Source organism: Harpia harpyja, chromosome 2 (assembly GCF_026419915.1).
Source record: "Harpia harpyja isolate bHarHar1 chromosome 2, bHarHar1 primary haplotype, whole genome shotgun sequence".
NCBI lineage: Eukaryota > Metazoa > Chordata > Aves > Accipitriformes > Accipitridae > Harpia > Harpia harpyja.
The window spans coordinates 6829895-6843007 of record NC_068941.1 but is presented as its reverse complement, the minus strand read 5'-3'; the positions used below and the strand labels follow the sequence as shown (position 1 = coordinate 6843007).

The window sequence follows — 13113 nt, the reverse complement described above, 5'->3', positions numbered from 1 at the left end:
AATTGAGCTGGAAGTCATCTAATGAGTTTGCTTATGGTTCATACTTCCTCTGTGCTTGACTAAGCAGTACTCCTCAACTCTTTTGTTCTGTGTCTGTTCTTTTTAGTGTTCAATGTAGTATGAACATTTTTTTTATATAAGCTAGGGAATACCTTGCATTGGCATGTAATTATAAACAAAGAATTAGGTTTGTGGTGGCTTTGTCTTGTAATAAAATAGCTTTGTGGGTTACTAAAATGAATTTCAGAAGGTAAATAAAAGATTAAATGCTCTGTCACTTTTTAAAGCAACTGAAAAGGGAAGGAAAATGCATCTGGTAGCTGACCTGTTGTTTGTTTTGTAATTTACATTTTAGATGAGATTTGAATTCATGATCTGGTGCTAATACAATTTCCCTGTCTTGTTCAGTTAAAGACCATTAATGAGATATTATTTTACATAGTAGAATGGTTAATGCTTTCTGAATAAAGAAAAATGGGAAATGGTGGTTTTGACTTCAGTTTGGGATCTTTTTTGTCATTGCTGCAGTAACTCCTGTATTGATTTCTGATAAAAATCAACCGTTCAGCTATAAAATGAGTTGTTCTTAGTTGTGAATTGAGCTCTTCATATTGGATTGGTGATGTGTGATAACATCTATTTGAAGGGTTTTTTTCTTTATTGTTCTAGTCATCTTGATTTACATTCCATGAGTAACTGGTTTGTTGGACACCCACAGAGAACTCCTGATATGGAACACTTTGAAGATGGGATACAAATGTAAAAATCTTATGTCAGTCAAATGACCTGTGAAAAGCCACAGGCTCAGTGGAAATATTTAGGTTCTTTCTTAGCACTTCCTTTTTAAGATGTTGGTGGTATTTTGTTTCTGTTTCAGGAAATTCTAGGAAGAAGCTGATGTGTTCAGTGTGCAATAAGAAATGTTCCTCAGCAACAAATCTCCAAGAGCATCGAAAGGTCAGTAAGATGAAGGCTAACCCACAGCAGGCTTTGACTTCACTAAGATGTGAGACTGTGGTGCTTAAGTCACTTGAAAGCTGCTGTAGTGCAAACCCTTGGGTAATCTCTTTCATGGTTACAAACCCAATGTATTTTATTGTGGGTATTTATTTTTGTAATCACAATTGGTTAAACCAAAAACCTTCCTAAAGCTTTAATGTATCTTTTACCAAATACAAAGATGTTTGTGCTTGTATCATTTATGCATTCCAACATTAAGTCAAAGTTGCCTGCTGTTCTTCAGCATTCTTAAACACTAAGCTAAATGTGAAAGTATGTTGTGTAATGATAGCATATATACTGACCATAAAACAGGTTCATGAGCCTTCAATTTTTGTACAAAATACAGTCAATCTTTCTTATTACTTTGTGACATACCAGTAAAGGTGTTACTTGTAATTTAGTTATGCAGTGGTAAAAAAAAAAAATTCTTCCTCAAACCCAAATTTTCAATGTCTTCTTGTTTATGCATGTAGTCTTTTATAACCAGAACAGGAGGGGTTAACAGTTTGAAAAGCATCTATTGGAAATAAGGGGGTTCATATAGAAATACAGATGGACTATGAATATGAGATTCTGAATCCATTATACCCAAAGGAAGTCCCTGCAAGATTAATTTGATAAATCACTAAAACCCAGGAGATTTTGTTTTTACAAAAAGCTACATTGTACTGTTTATCAGATTAACTGTAAGTCTTTAATAATGCCCTGGTTATAACCTGAATCCATTGAGGATATAGATGATATCAATTAATATATGTTGTTGCAAAGGAAATGGTGGGGCCCCTCCTTTTTAATTTGTTTTTCTCCTTGCTTGTTTTAATATGCCCTGTATTTCTTGTCTAACAGGGCTATACTTTATTACTTCTCAGACCAAATTGTGGTATGCCTTGCCACATATAATTACAATTTTTACACATCAGTGCACCTTATGTTGGCCCTGAAAATGCAAAATATCATGGTTAGCGTGTCCATTTCATTAAAATGTTTGTTTTGTTTCAGTAGTTGTAATTTTGTGCAGACACTGTGATATACACTAACAAGCTTTTCAAGTAGCATTGATGGTAGGTCAGTTGCGCACTGATTCATCTTAAGAATCAGCATGAAGATTTTGTGCATAAAACTTTATTTCATCTTCTTGATTGGCTCCTCTTAAGATATCCAGAAAATAGATATTCTGGATTCACATGCCTACATCAGATAGTGAAGGAGATTGCATGCAGGACTCATGCCTTCTGTTTGCTTGAATTACTTTGCTTTTGTAGGAAGTGGGGTGGGATCCATCACCCACATTGCCAAAAATATTTAGACAGGCAATAAAACCAGTAAGAAAATAATAGGTGAAACAGGGAGGAAAAGAGATTTTTGTTTTGTTTTGTTTTACCCATTTCCTGTCAATGTAAAGAAATAAAAGTAGAGAATAGAAAGGTAAAGTATAGGAGATAACAGAAAATAAGCCGAAACAACAGAAAGAGAGGAATCTGACAAAAACAGAGAAAGAAGGTAAAGAGGGTGGCTATAGGGGAAATTGAGATCTGTTTACTCTCTGTAGACATTGTCTTTCAGATCTGTAGCTTTCATGTCACCTTTGATTTAAACCCAATTTTAGCTTTGCGTGTCTTGCTTGTACCTTAAATGTCTAAAGATAAGCCCTTTCTTAGCCATGCACAATTAAACTTTGCTGTCATTATCTTCTGCCCTTTAGTCTTACCTTCTTGTTTTCCAGACTGTTGCTTGTACCATGCTAATTTCTGGTGGCATGGCTTTTTTTTTCTTTTTTTAGTTTATCTCAATAAATTCAAGGAATTGTAGGGCTGGAAGAGACCTCAGGAGGTTTTCTAGCCTATTCTATTTTGCAGAGGGGAGTAAGAGTGTACCTAAATCATCCTAGACACGTGCTGTTTCATCTCTTGAAAAGTTCGACTAAAGAAAATTCTACCACCTCCGTAGATGTCTGTGTGTTCTGACTTTCAGCTTTAGTGCTATCAACTTTTTTGAATGTGTTCATTAGTCCGGTGTTTGTTTTTTCTGATGTCCTACTTATATCTTTTTCTTTCCTGCAAATCAGTTAATTCTCTTATCTGAGAGAATGCTGAGAAAAATTCACCACTGTCTTTTTTTATAACAATTAGCATATTGCAAAGTTGTTATGAACTCCATTTGCAATTCCTAGGCTGTACAAACACAGTTATCTCAACCTTTCTTCATGCATTTGTTTTTCCAAACTACTTTTTCTTTTAGTAAACTTTTGCCTCCTGTGGATTCTCTCTTTTTCACCTATACGCTTCTTGAAGTCAGCTGCCCAAATGGGAACAACAGCGATGCTTAGTTGAGCCCTTGGTAGTGCTTGTCCTGAGTTTATTAATACAGAGTATATGTCTATTAATGCATCTCAGAAGGACAGTGCTTTCTAACGGCAGCATCAATCTCATTATTCATATTTTGTTTGGAATTCATTAATGCTTTCTGTAGTGGTGCTATGTAAACTGTTGGTCATCGTGTAACATTTGTGCATTTGATTTCTCCTTCCTAAATATTGGGTGTTTTGGAGCTTCATTCAGAGTGTGGAAAACATTTTGGATTCTGATCTTGTCTTCCTTAGTGATTACAGTCCTACCCAGAATAGTCTCATCTACATTTTTTATTTTATATTTGATTTCCAAAACTACTTACCATAATACAACTCTCCTCCTGCATGATGCCTACAAAACTTTAACAACAGTTATTATGTTGGTCTACTGATATTATTGCTTTTTGTTGTGATCTGTATCTTTTTGTTTTTCATTCTGTCTATATCCACCTCTTCTCTTTTGTCTTATCCTCCAGTTGTAAAGTGACATCCTTCTATCTGATATTTGTAGTAGTCCACGATTTGGGCTCTTAAGTGATATGGTAGTATAAAAAAATAAATTCCCAGCAAAACAACTTGGGAAATGCTGTACAGGAGCTTACAGAAGACTGGGTAATAGAATGAAAAAGTTTGTTGTAAAATCTCCTTTCTGCAGGTTTGTGATGTCTATTGCCAGAGCAAATGAAAAGCCGTCTGAATTGTATTCCGATACTAAGTTCTGAAGTTTAAATAAAATGCAAAATTCAGTCATTCAGCAATGATAATAGTGAGCAAGCGAGGAGAGTGTTTGTTGTCTTCATTGACTCAGATTCTTGCTAAAGGGTTGCTTTAGTACCTTTGAATATAGGTGTCTCATGTTTTGGATTTGAATTGCTCACAGGAACTTAAACTTGAAAGTGAGCATATACATGTGAATAGCACATTCCCAGGATAATGCAGTCAGACTTGATAGTGCTACACTTCCAGTACTTGTAGGTAGGCTGGGGGTTTATGTCTCTTTCTGGCTGTACAGCTGTGGGGTCAGTTTCTGACTTTTGTTGTAGGCAGGTGTTTTCAATGGTAAAGTAGCTAATTGTCCTGTTAAGAAAGAAGATTAAGGGCACCTAGGAGTGCAAGGCAGTAAAGCTTTTTTGGCTTTGGAAAAGGTCATAAAACAAATGCCTGTATGAAATGCAGGATTGTGCTTCACTGGTAAGCCTAGTTTGTGCTGTTGCCATTCTGGATATCTTAGCAGATTTCTTACATGAATCTGTAAGATTCCATTAAGAGGCATGCTGTAGCACAGTCTGCTGGAGAGAAAATGACAGAACCAAGAAGGATCCTACTCATTGTTTGTTCTAAGAGACTGAGAATGTTTTATTGTTTATGAAAAATCCTTGATTCTTTCTTAACTTTCTCTGTTGTAGAGCTACTTCTTGCAAAGTTATGGTGAAGAGAATCACTCTCAAACATTATGTGTGATCCCTCCTGCTTTTTTTCACCTGGCAGTTCCAAGCATCTGCATTGGGTTTTTTCAGCCCTTTTTGTTCAGCATTGGGTAGTGTTTTGTTCTACTGTGCAATCTCTATTTTTCACAATCACTATGAAAGCCATATCAAGGTACAGGAAATAGAATTTTGAACACCACTTTAAAATTGTCAATAACATTTAATAATTTCAATTGGATGCAATATTCTCATATCCTTGCTCTCTCAAAGCACTGCCTTCCAACAGACAGAGTCTCATCCAGTTCTTGGAGTGGTAGATTGAAATTCAAATTAGTTTTTGAGAAAGCTGATTGTGGATTACTTGTATCTTCTAAGTTTTAGTTCAGTTTCACCCGCAAAAGTCATTTGAATGACCTTTTGCTCTTCAATGGACCTAATGAAAATTTTAAGATCATCAGTCCTGTAAGTGAAGGAGTATATTTATCTGAGCATATATTGACCTTGTTTAGATGCTTGCTGTTTTGTGTAGCACTTTGTTACATAGAGGTGTAGCTCTTCAAATGCCTATGAAACAATTTTAAGTATGTTCTGACTTTAATGTAACAGAGGTTTATGTTGATAGCTGTTACAGCCCCCTAATGAGACTAATTTCGTTATGTGCATAAATCGTTGCACGAGTACTTGTCTGTGGTATTACAGCCTGTATACTCATAAAGCATGTTACTTGACAAATTTTCTTAACATGAAAATCTGTTTGAATATCATTATTCATAAAAATATTTGCTATATTTTATTACTGTTGTTATACCATGTAATTGTGCACTTTTCTAAAGAACTGATTAAAGAATGCCAGCTATAGAATATATGCTTGATAGCTACAGCTATTTAGTGCACATGCACACAAGTCTGTGTCTGATTCTTTTCTAAAGAATTGATTAAAGAGTATCAGCTATAGAATATATATTTGATAGCTGTAGCTTTTTAATGCTCATGCATGGAAGTCTCTGTTTTGACACAAATATATTCAATGAGACTGTTTATTAAACAATGCTCCTAAGTTGAAATCAGACATTGTATAGTGTTAAAGCACAGTCTGGGTTGTGATATGTTAAATATTATGTTTAAGAATACCTTAAGTTATTTCAAGTAATTGTGTAGGGGGGGATTCTGATAGCACTTGGTTGCAGAATTATGTAAACTTCAGTCAACAATCTAAGTAAAAATTTAGATCTTCTTGGAAAGGGTAGAGTAGTAGATTGTGTGTGCATATAAGAGAAATAATTCTGAAATGCAGCTGGGTAAACAAAATATTTAGAATGAATGATCTTTATTTGAGCTTACCACCTGATTCTATCTGAGCATTTTTTTAGGCATGGCTGTCCCAAGTGTGCAAGTTTGCAGAGATTGTAGGAAATGGCTTACCCACTTTTTAGTTTATTAAAACATTTAACTTGCTCTAAAGTTAGTTTGCAAGTAGCAGCATAAAACCATGGTGAGGCAGAATACTTATGGAGAATCTCTTTTTGGGTTTTTTTGTTTGTTTGAAGTGGAAGTCTTAGTTGAGCTTTTTTTACTGTGCTGTCTGCAAATGTTTTTCATTAGAGTATTGTGTTGAGCCTTTGATATTTGTTATTTTTAGCTGCTAGATTCCCCTACAGAAAGTCTATAGAGTTCTCCAAAAAAGCTTTATGAAATTTGATCCCTGCCCAGAAGTTTTGCTGTCTAAGGCTGCAGTTCCAAAAAGCTGAAATGTATGTTCAGTTGCACTCTAACTAGGTTGAGGGGAGGCTGCTGATGGCAAATGTAATACAGAGCGGAAGGTGAATGGTAATCTTGACAGGTGGAGAACTATGTATGTGTTGTGATTTTGGGGAACAATAAGTAACACAGGATTTTTTTTTTTTCTTTAATTGAGTATCAGAAGTCACAGCTCTCAACTGCCTCTTCTATTTTTCCAACATTTAGTCCTTGATGATGATGTGCTGTGATGTTGAAAATCTTGCTAATGCTTACTGCATTTACAGTTTAAGAGGCGCTGCTGCCCCTCCACTGTCTTGCCTCTAAAAGCTTTTCAGAGAAACAATCCTGAAAGAGTTTGATAGTACTTGTTTTTAAAATTCTTACAGCACTTAAGAAGTAGTTACTGTGTTATTTTTACTTATGTCTTACTGACTAGAAGGAAATGTTCTGAAAAAGGTGTTCTGCATCTGGGTTTTTTTAATGCTTTCATAATAATGATATTTTAAATGGTTCTGATATTGTATATTTGCATAATCTGCATTTCTAAATATAGTTTGAGTGATAATTTTTTGTTTGCTGTTATGAATATTTATTTTTTGAGAGATACTGTTGTTCACTAAGGGACTAGCAAGGGGGACATTGCAGAATATTCATGAGTATTAGTATAGCTACTGGCTAAGAAATAATTATGGTCTGTTAGAGAATTTCTCTATATGTAAAATGTGTGATCTTGTTTGAAACACATATTTAATTGTCATTAAACACTCATTTTGCAGATCCATGAGATCTTTGAGTGTCAGGAATGCGACAAGAAATTTATTTCAGCTAACCAGCTAAAACGCCATATGATAACTCATTCAGGTAACCTGCAAAAAACCCCACAAACCTATATATGTATATGTATTTAATGTATGTTGAATTTTACCTGAATTAGTTTCTTATAGAAGGCTTGATGAATTCTGTGTTGTCCTGAGCTGTTCAAGCAAATCTCGTGTTCCAAGAAAGCCATCTAAACTATCCTTTCTAAGCCTTTCAAAAACCCAAGTGTAATGCTATAGTCTCCTTCCTATTGCTGCTTTGTCAAGCTATTTTTTCATGCTAGCTGGGGTAGATGATGTCAGTTAGCTGGGATGGGGCAAAGATTGCTACTTGGCTTATGGAGGAGGTGAAGAACCAGTGGTTGAAATTTCATGTTGAAGAGAAGAGGATGGGAGCTGGGGTATGCTGTCAGACAGAGATCTGTGATAAAAAGGGGAACATTCATTCATATATTCATATATATTAGTGGACTTGTGTGCACATAGTTTCCAGTCAGAGGAAAGCAGCTCATATTCCACACTGTTTCACAGACCACACACAAATGTTTCATTGTGCCTGTCCTCTGCCAGAACAGGTCACCGTGAGAAGGGAGTGGCCTGTCCATAGGTTTGGCAGTATGACTCAAATTGGCTCTGCCAGGATTTCTGATCACTGTAATCTAGTGTTTCTATGTCTTTCACCAGTGATTAGAAACATCAAGCAACACAATGGAAACACAAACATTGTTCTGTCAAATACATTAGCATTTAAAAAAATGCAGGTTTTTACAGCTGCACAGGCTTATAATTGAACTATTTTCTTGGTATCAGTCCACACCAAAAGCTCATTTCTTGTAACATAATCTATATCTCAGAGGCTCCTAGCTTTCTTTTGACATTTTTGGATGAGCATTAATATAGTTAAGTTGCAGTCACCAGTTGAAGCATAAAGGCGTTTTGCATAGGCACTTTTGGTTTTGGAAGCTAATATGTATATTGTTAATTAAGTTTTTAAAACATTTAAACTGTCATGCCCTCTTTCACATTTTTAATCTGGAAACAGAGTTTTCCTCTTTGAAGTCATTCTCTTTTGATTTAAGCTAATTAATCAGAATTTAGTTTTAGCAACAATATTGCAAAGAATGTGCCAATTTCTTGAGATACACCATGGCTCATCTTTTGTGAAGTGACTTAACTGTCTAACATAAAGGGCATTAGATGTCTTTCTAATTGGTTTAATCTTAATTGGGTTGACTTAATTGCAAAAATCTCTCTGAGGAGATGACTGTCTCTGTCTTTCATCTTCTCCCCCTGTATAAACAGGAGATTAAATGTCCCCCACTCATTTTCTGCAGAAAAACGCCCCTACACCTGCGAGGTTTGCAATAAGTCCTTCAAACGACTTGATCAAGTGACTGCACACAAAATAATACACAGTGAAGATAAACCTTATAAATGCAAGCTTTGTGGAAAGGGATTTGCCCACAGAAATGTTTACAAGAATCACAAGAAGGTAAAGCACTCTGCTGTTGTTGTTTACAGGTCTGCCAGCCTCAGATTTGCAGATTTTTTTTCTTCTAAGTGGTTCATCATTAAGCTCTGGCATGCTTATAAACATGGGATTAAAGTATTGGAGAATGTATTTTTTAGTGTTCTTTGTTATATCAAAAATCTTAAAATACTAAGTGAGTTCTAGTAAAAAAAAAAAGTGAAATAAGCAGAAGGAAATCACAGTTGCTTGGTTAAAAGCATCAAATAAATGCCCATTTTGAATTTTCTGGTTTTCTTTGTTTTGGTTTTTTTTTTTTTTTAATATTAGGTTATCAAGTTAAAAATGTAACTGATCTAGAATGTCTTCAAATTTTTTGTTTTTTAAAAAATACCGTATTTGAATAAAACTAAGTGTAGTCCTGTTGCAGTCATTGTTGGACTTAGCAGCAGATGCTTTCAAACTATACTGGATTTGAACTGGGTAGTGTTCACACGTTAAAACAACACCAGAAGAAACATCACCTGAAAAATAGGCTCATGAAGGGATGCTCCACTTTTGTTGATTTAAGCTCAAATCTGCTTGGCCTAATTTCTGTAATGCCTGTCATTATTTTTAAACAGGGGTTATGTTTTTAATGGCAAGGCTATATCCATGACTGCTGTTTCAGAATTACAAGACTGTAAAAAAGACAGAGAAACCCCCCCCCCCCCAACCAAACAAAAACCTGTCTGGTTTTGTGCCCAGTATTTGGAACCCTTTGCTCTTTTTTTTTTTTTTTTTCTTTACATTTTTTAAATACTACCCCTTTCTTTCCCCCTTTTGATGAAACTGATATACCCATACTTGCAAGTCTTTTGCAGTTTGGCTCATGTTATATGCCATCTGGGAATTTGGCACAGGATCTTTGCACCATCTCTTGCACTTTCAGCCATAAATCATGTAAGAGTAATAATAATGCCTCTTGCAGGATGAAATGGTGATGACTGTCTAAAACAGAAAGCATGCAGAAGCCTGCTGAAGGACAAGATTAGCTCCCATATATGCTGTGATTGTATCTTATGTTTTAGGCTTTATTAAGAAAATGGGGCAGAATCTCACAAATTGGGTATATTTTAAGGAAAATGTATAAAATACTATCTGGAAAGATACTTCTATATCTTAAATGAATACTTTTTACATGTTTCCTTACGTTAATTTGCAGTTGATGAGTGGTAGGGAGTTTGGGCTGAAAACGGACTTCAGGATTAAGTATGAATGTGTAAACACTTTGACCCAATTCTGTGTTTAAACCAGCAGCAGCAGCAGCACTAGCATAAGCAAGGATTAGAGGCTCCACTTAATGGGAAAAATATTAAAATTTAGACAGATTTAGTGAGTACCTAATTTTGACAGAATTCCTTAAAGCATGTTGGGATACTCATTTCCTGAACCTGTTTGCACATAGTACTGGCTGTAAATCAACCCTGTCCTATAATGAAAGAAGCTTATTCCTGTGTTTACATAAAGTTTACCCAAACAGCTGTGAATATTTACCCATCCACTTTTAGGTCTCTAATTTCACTTACTACGTGAAGAGGTGAGCATGAGAGACTGGAGACTTACATAGATGTCCTGAATTGCTTTTGTAGACATGCCTCTCTCCATTGAGTAAACAATGTAAACAAGGAGAGGTAGTAGGTAACGGAGGGGAGTATGGATGTATATACACAATACGTTGTAAGGTGTAAGTCAAGGATGTGGTAGTTTGGGATGCCACAATAGTTTTAAGTGCCATGATTTTGGGAGGGCTGCACTACTACTAGGGAAAGAGGACAATAGTTCTTTTGCTTGTTCACAGGAATGTTGATGTAGTAGCAGTGGAAATTTAAACCTTTATTGTGTATCATACTTCTATGTATTTCTTCAGCTCAGGTTTGTAATGATTCTTTAGGTGTGTATTCCTTTAAGACATCCTCCTAGGTTTCGTTTTCTTTTGGAGGAAGAAAAATTGGACTCTGAGTAATTTCACAGTGCTTTTTTTGAGTTCCAGGATGCAGCTACTGTGCTAGTAGCGGGGAGCTTAGAAACCTGTGGTAGAAATGATGGGTATAGCAGTTAAAAACACTTAAATCAACATTTAATGGAACACATGCTTTCAAGTTTGGTAGGAACACGCTTGAAAAAACTCTTTGGGTTTTACACAAGAGCTACATACTTCTTATTTATAACAAAAAACAGGATTCATATACATCTTGTGCCTTTTGTGTGTTAGATGGAAACTTGTTGCTGTTGTTTCTGTGATTCCTTTATGGGGTTATTTAATCTGATTTTGTGTTGGAAGTATCAGAATAAAAATGGCTCCCACAACATGTGCTTTTAAACGTCTTTCAGATGTGGGTGAATGTTGGGTCATTTCAAAGGTGCAGAAGGAGATTAGTTCTTCAGATTTCACAGGATTTCACTGGAAGATAGATAGTGGAGTTGCTAAGCATATATTTGCTCTGTTCAGTGGAGCATTGTAACCCTAACTTAGCACTCATTATGCCCTTACAGCTACAGGTCTGAGAGGCAGGAACTGTTAGTCTTCCTGTGGTACCTCTCTGATGTACTGCTTCTGTACAAGTACTGTGCTGCTCTCTGTAGGTGCATGTGCAAGCCTGCTTTGTCACTTGCTTGGAGATGTCAGCACTGGGAAGTGTTATGCAATGTGGAATTAGCTTAGATGTCTTTTGAAAAAGCTCAGACTGTATGACTAAGTGATCATACGAAGAACATGGTTCCATTTTTCTTGCAAGGGAACAGAAGAGTATCTGAGATTGAGGCAAATGTAGTGTTGGATTGTGCTACAGATAAAAGTAGTTGCCTTTCATCCAGGTTAGATTGGATGAAGGTGCATGTTCTGTGCCATATAACGTAGATTACTTCCATACAGGAGAAGGAAAAGTTTTTGTTCCATCTGCTCCTTTATTGCTATGCATAGAGGATGAGATCAGAGAATAAAATATGAAGATATGACACTGAGCAGAAATAGGTCAGCAGACACAGGATTTTAAAGGGTTTATGGTTAATCCAGGTTTATTTGGTCCTGGCAATCATAATGAATTGAAACAACTGTATTTCCTCAGTTTCTCTATTGGGAGTAAGTAGCCTTGGGCTGGGTTTAAGCCTCCACAAATGCTATGGTAGGAAAGGCTTCCATGAAATATTCCATAAGAGCCCATCCTCAGTTGCTTTGATCGTAGGGCTGTCCCCTGCTTTGACTGAATGGAAGCCATCTCTGATCTGGAACCTATTAGTAGGACAAAAAGGGACAGTATTAGAACTAATATGCTTGTTTGAAGGGATATCTCTCCTCACTAAGATTTGCATGGCTTTTAGTAATAGACCTAGCTTGTTTCAGGACCATTCACAAGAGAGGGAGATGATCTGTGTACCCTTGCATGTGGGTATGCCTAGTTAGGTGTTTTTCTTTGTAGTGAAGTTAAGATGTGCAGATGAATACTTGTAATTTGATCAAAAGACTAGGAGAACTGTCAAGGAGATGCTAAGAAGGAATTCTGTACAAATCACTGTGCTCTTCAGAACTATCACTCAAGTGGTGAGTGTTCTAAAACAGGGCATTTTTTAAAATAAACAACATGAATTTTGCGCTCGTGAAAGGTGCCAGATTGACAGCCCTAGAGACTGAACCCTTCTATTTATCCACAGAACAGGTACAGCACAGACAGCAGCACTGCGAGCTTCCCCACAGTGTCTCGTCAATATGTCTCAACCCTGTTCTGGAGGAACCACCTATTGAGGTGAGAAGGTAGTTCAGTCTCTTCATGTCCTGTCAATCCTTGGCCTGACTGCTGAGACTACCAAGCAGGGTGTCAACTAATGCAAACTGTAATGTAAACCTGTAGAAGCTGGACTGAAATGTTCAGCGGATTTTATGTAATGTGGTATATTCCACACATTTGATGGTGCTCCAGTTGCCTTTTTGCTTTAAGTGACATAGGCTGAGGTCAAGGAATTGACTTTGAATTCAAAGCCACTGTATACCGTTGCAAGTACTCTATGTAATGTTTTGGTACTGTTGTGTATGTAAGAGGACATTGTATTAAAATCAATCTAGGTTCAAGGCCCTCAGTGTACATCTAAATAATTATGCTGAGTCCCCACAGTCCCTTTTTTCTCTGTAGTTTAAGGGATAGCTATAAATGTCATATGGTATTATGAATGGCAGAAATAGATTATATAAATATGTACTATGCTAATATTTACCCTTAGTCTACAAAATTAACTCATTTACTTAATTTTGTGCATATTATAAAACACTGTCCATCC

General features: G+C 36.2%; 1 protein-coding gene across 3 annotated transcripts in view; it reads left to right on the top strand.

Moving 5' to 3' along the window:
- The window catches only part of PRDM5 (PR/SET domain 5), an 89497-nt gene that overhangs the window by 33627 nt on the left and 42757 nt on the right, over positions 1-13113 (top strand). For 2 of the 3 annotated variants that reach the window (XM_052814425.1, XM_052814409.1), the window contains exons 8-10: positions 878-957; positions 7293-7377; positions 8669-8826. In XM_052814425.1, the coding sequence (XP_052670385.1) occupies positions 878-957; positions 7293-7377; positions 8669-8826 (323 nt within the window). Of the gene's footprint in view, positions 1-877; positions 958-7292; positions 7378-8668; positions 8827-12492; positions 12585-13113 lie in introns of all 3 variants that reach the window. The other variant, XM_052814416.1, reaches the window with a different exon arrangement.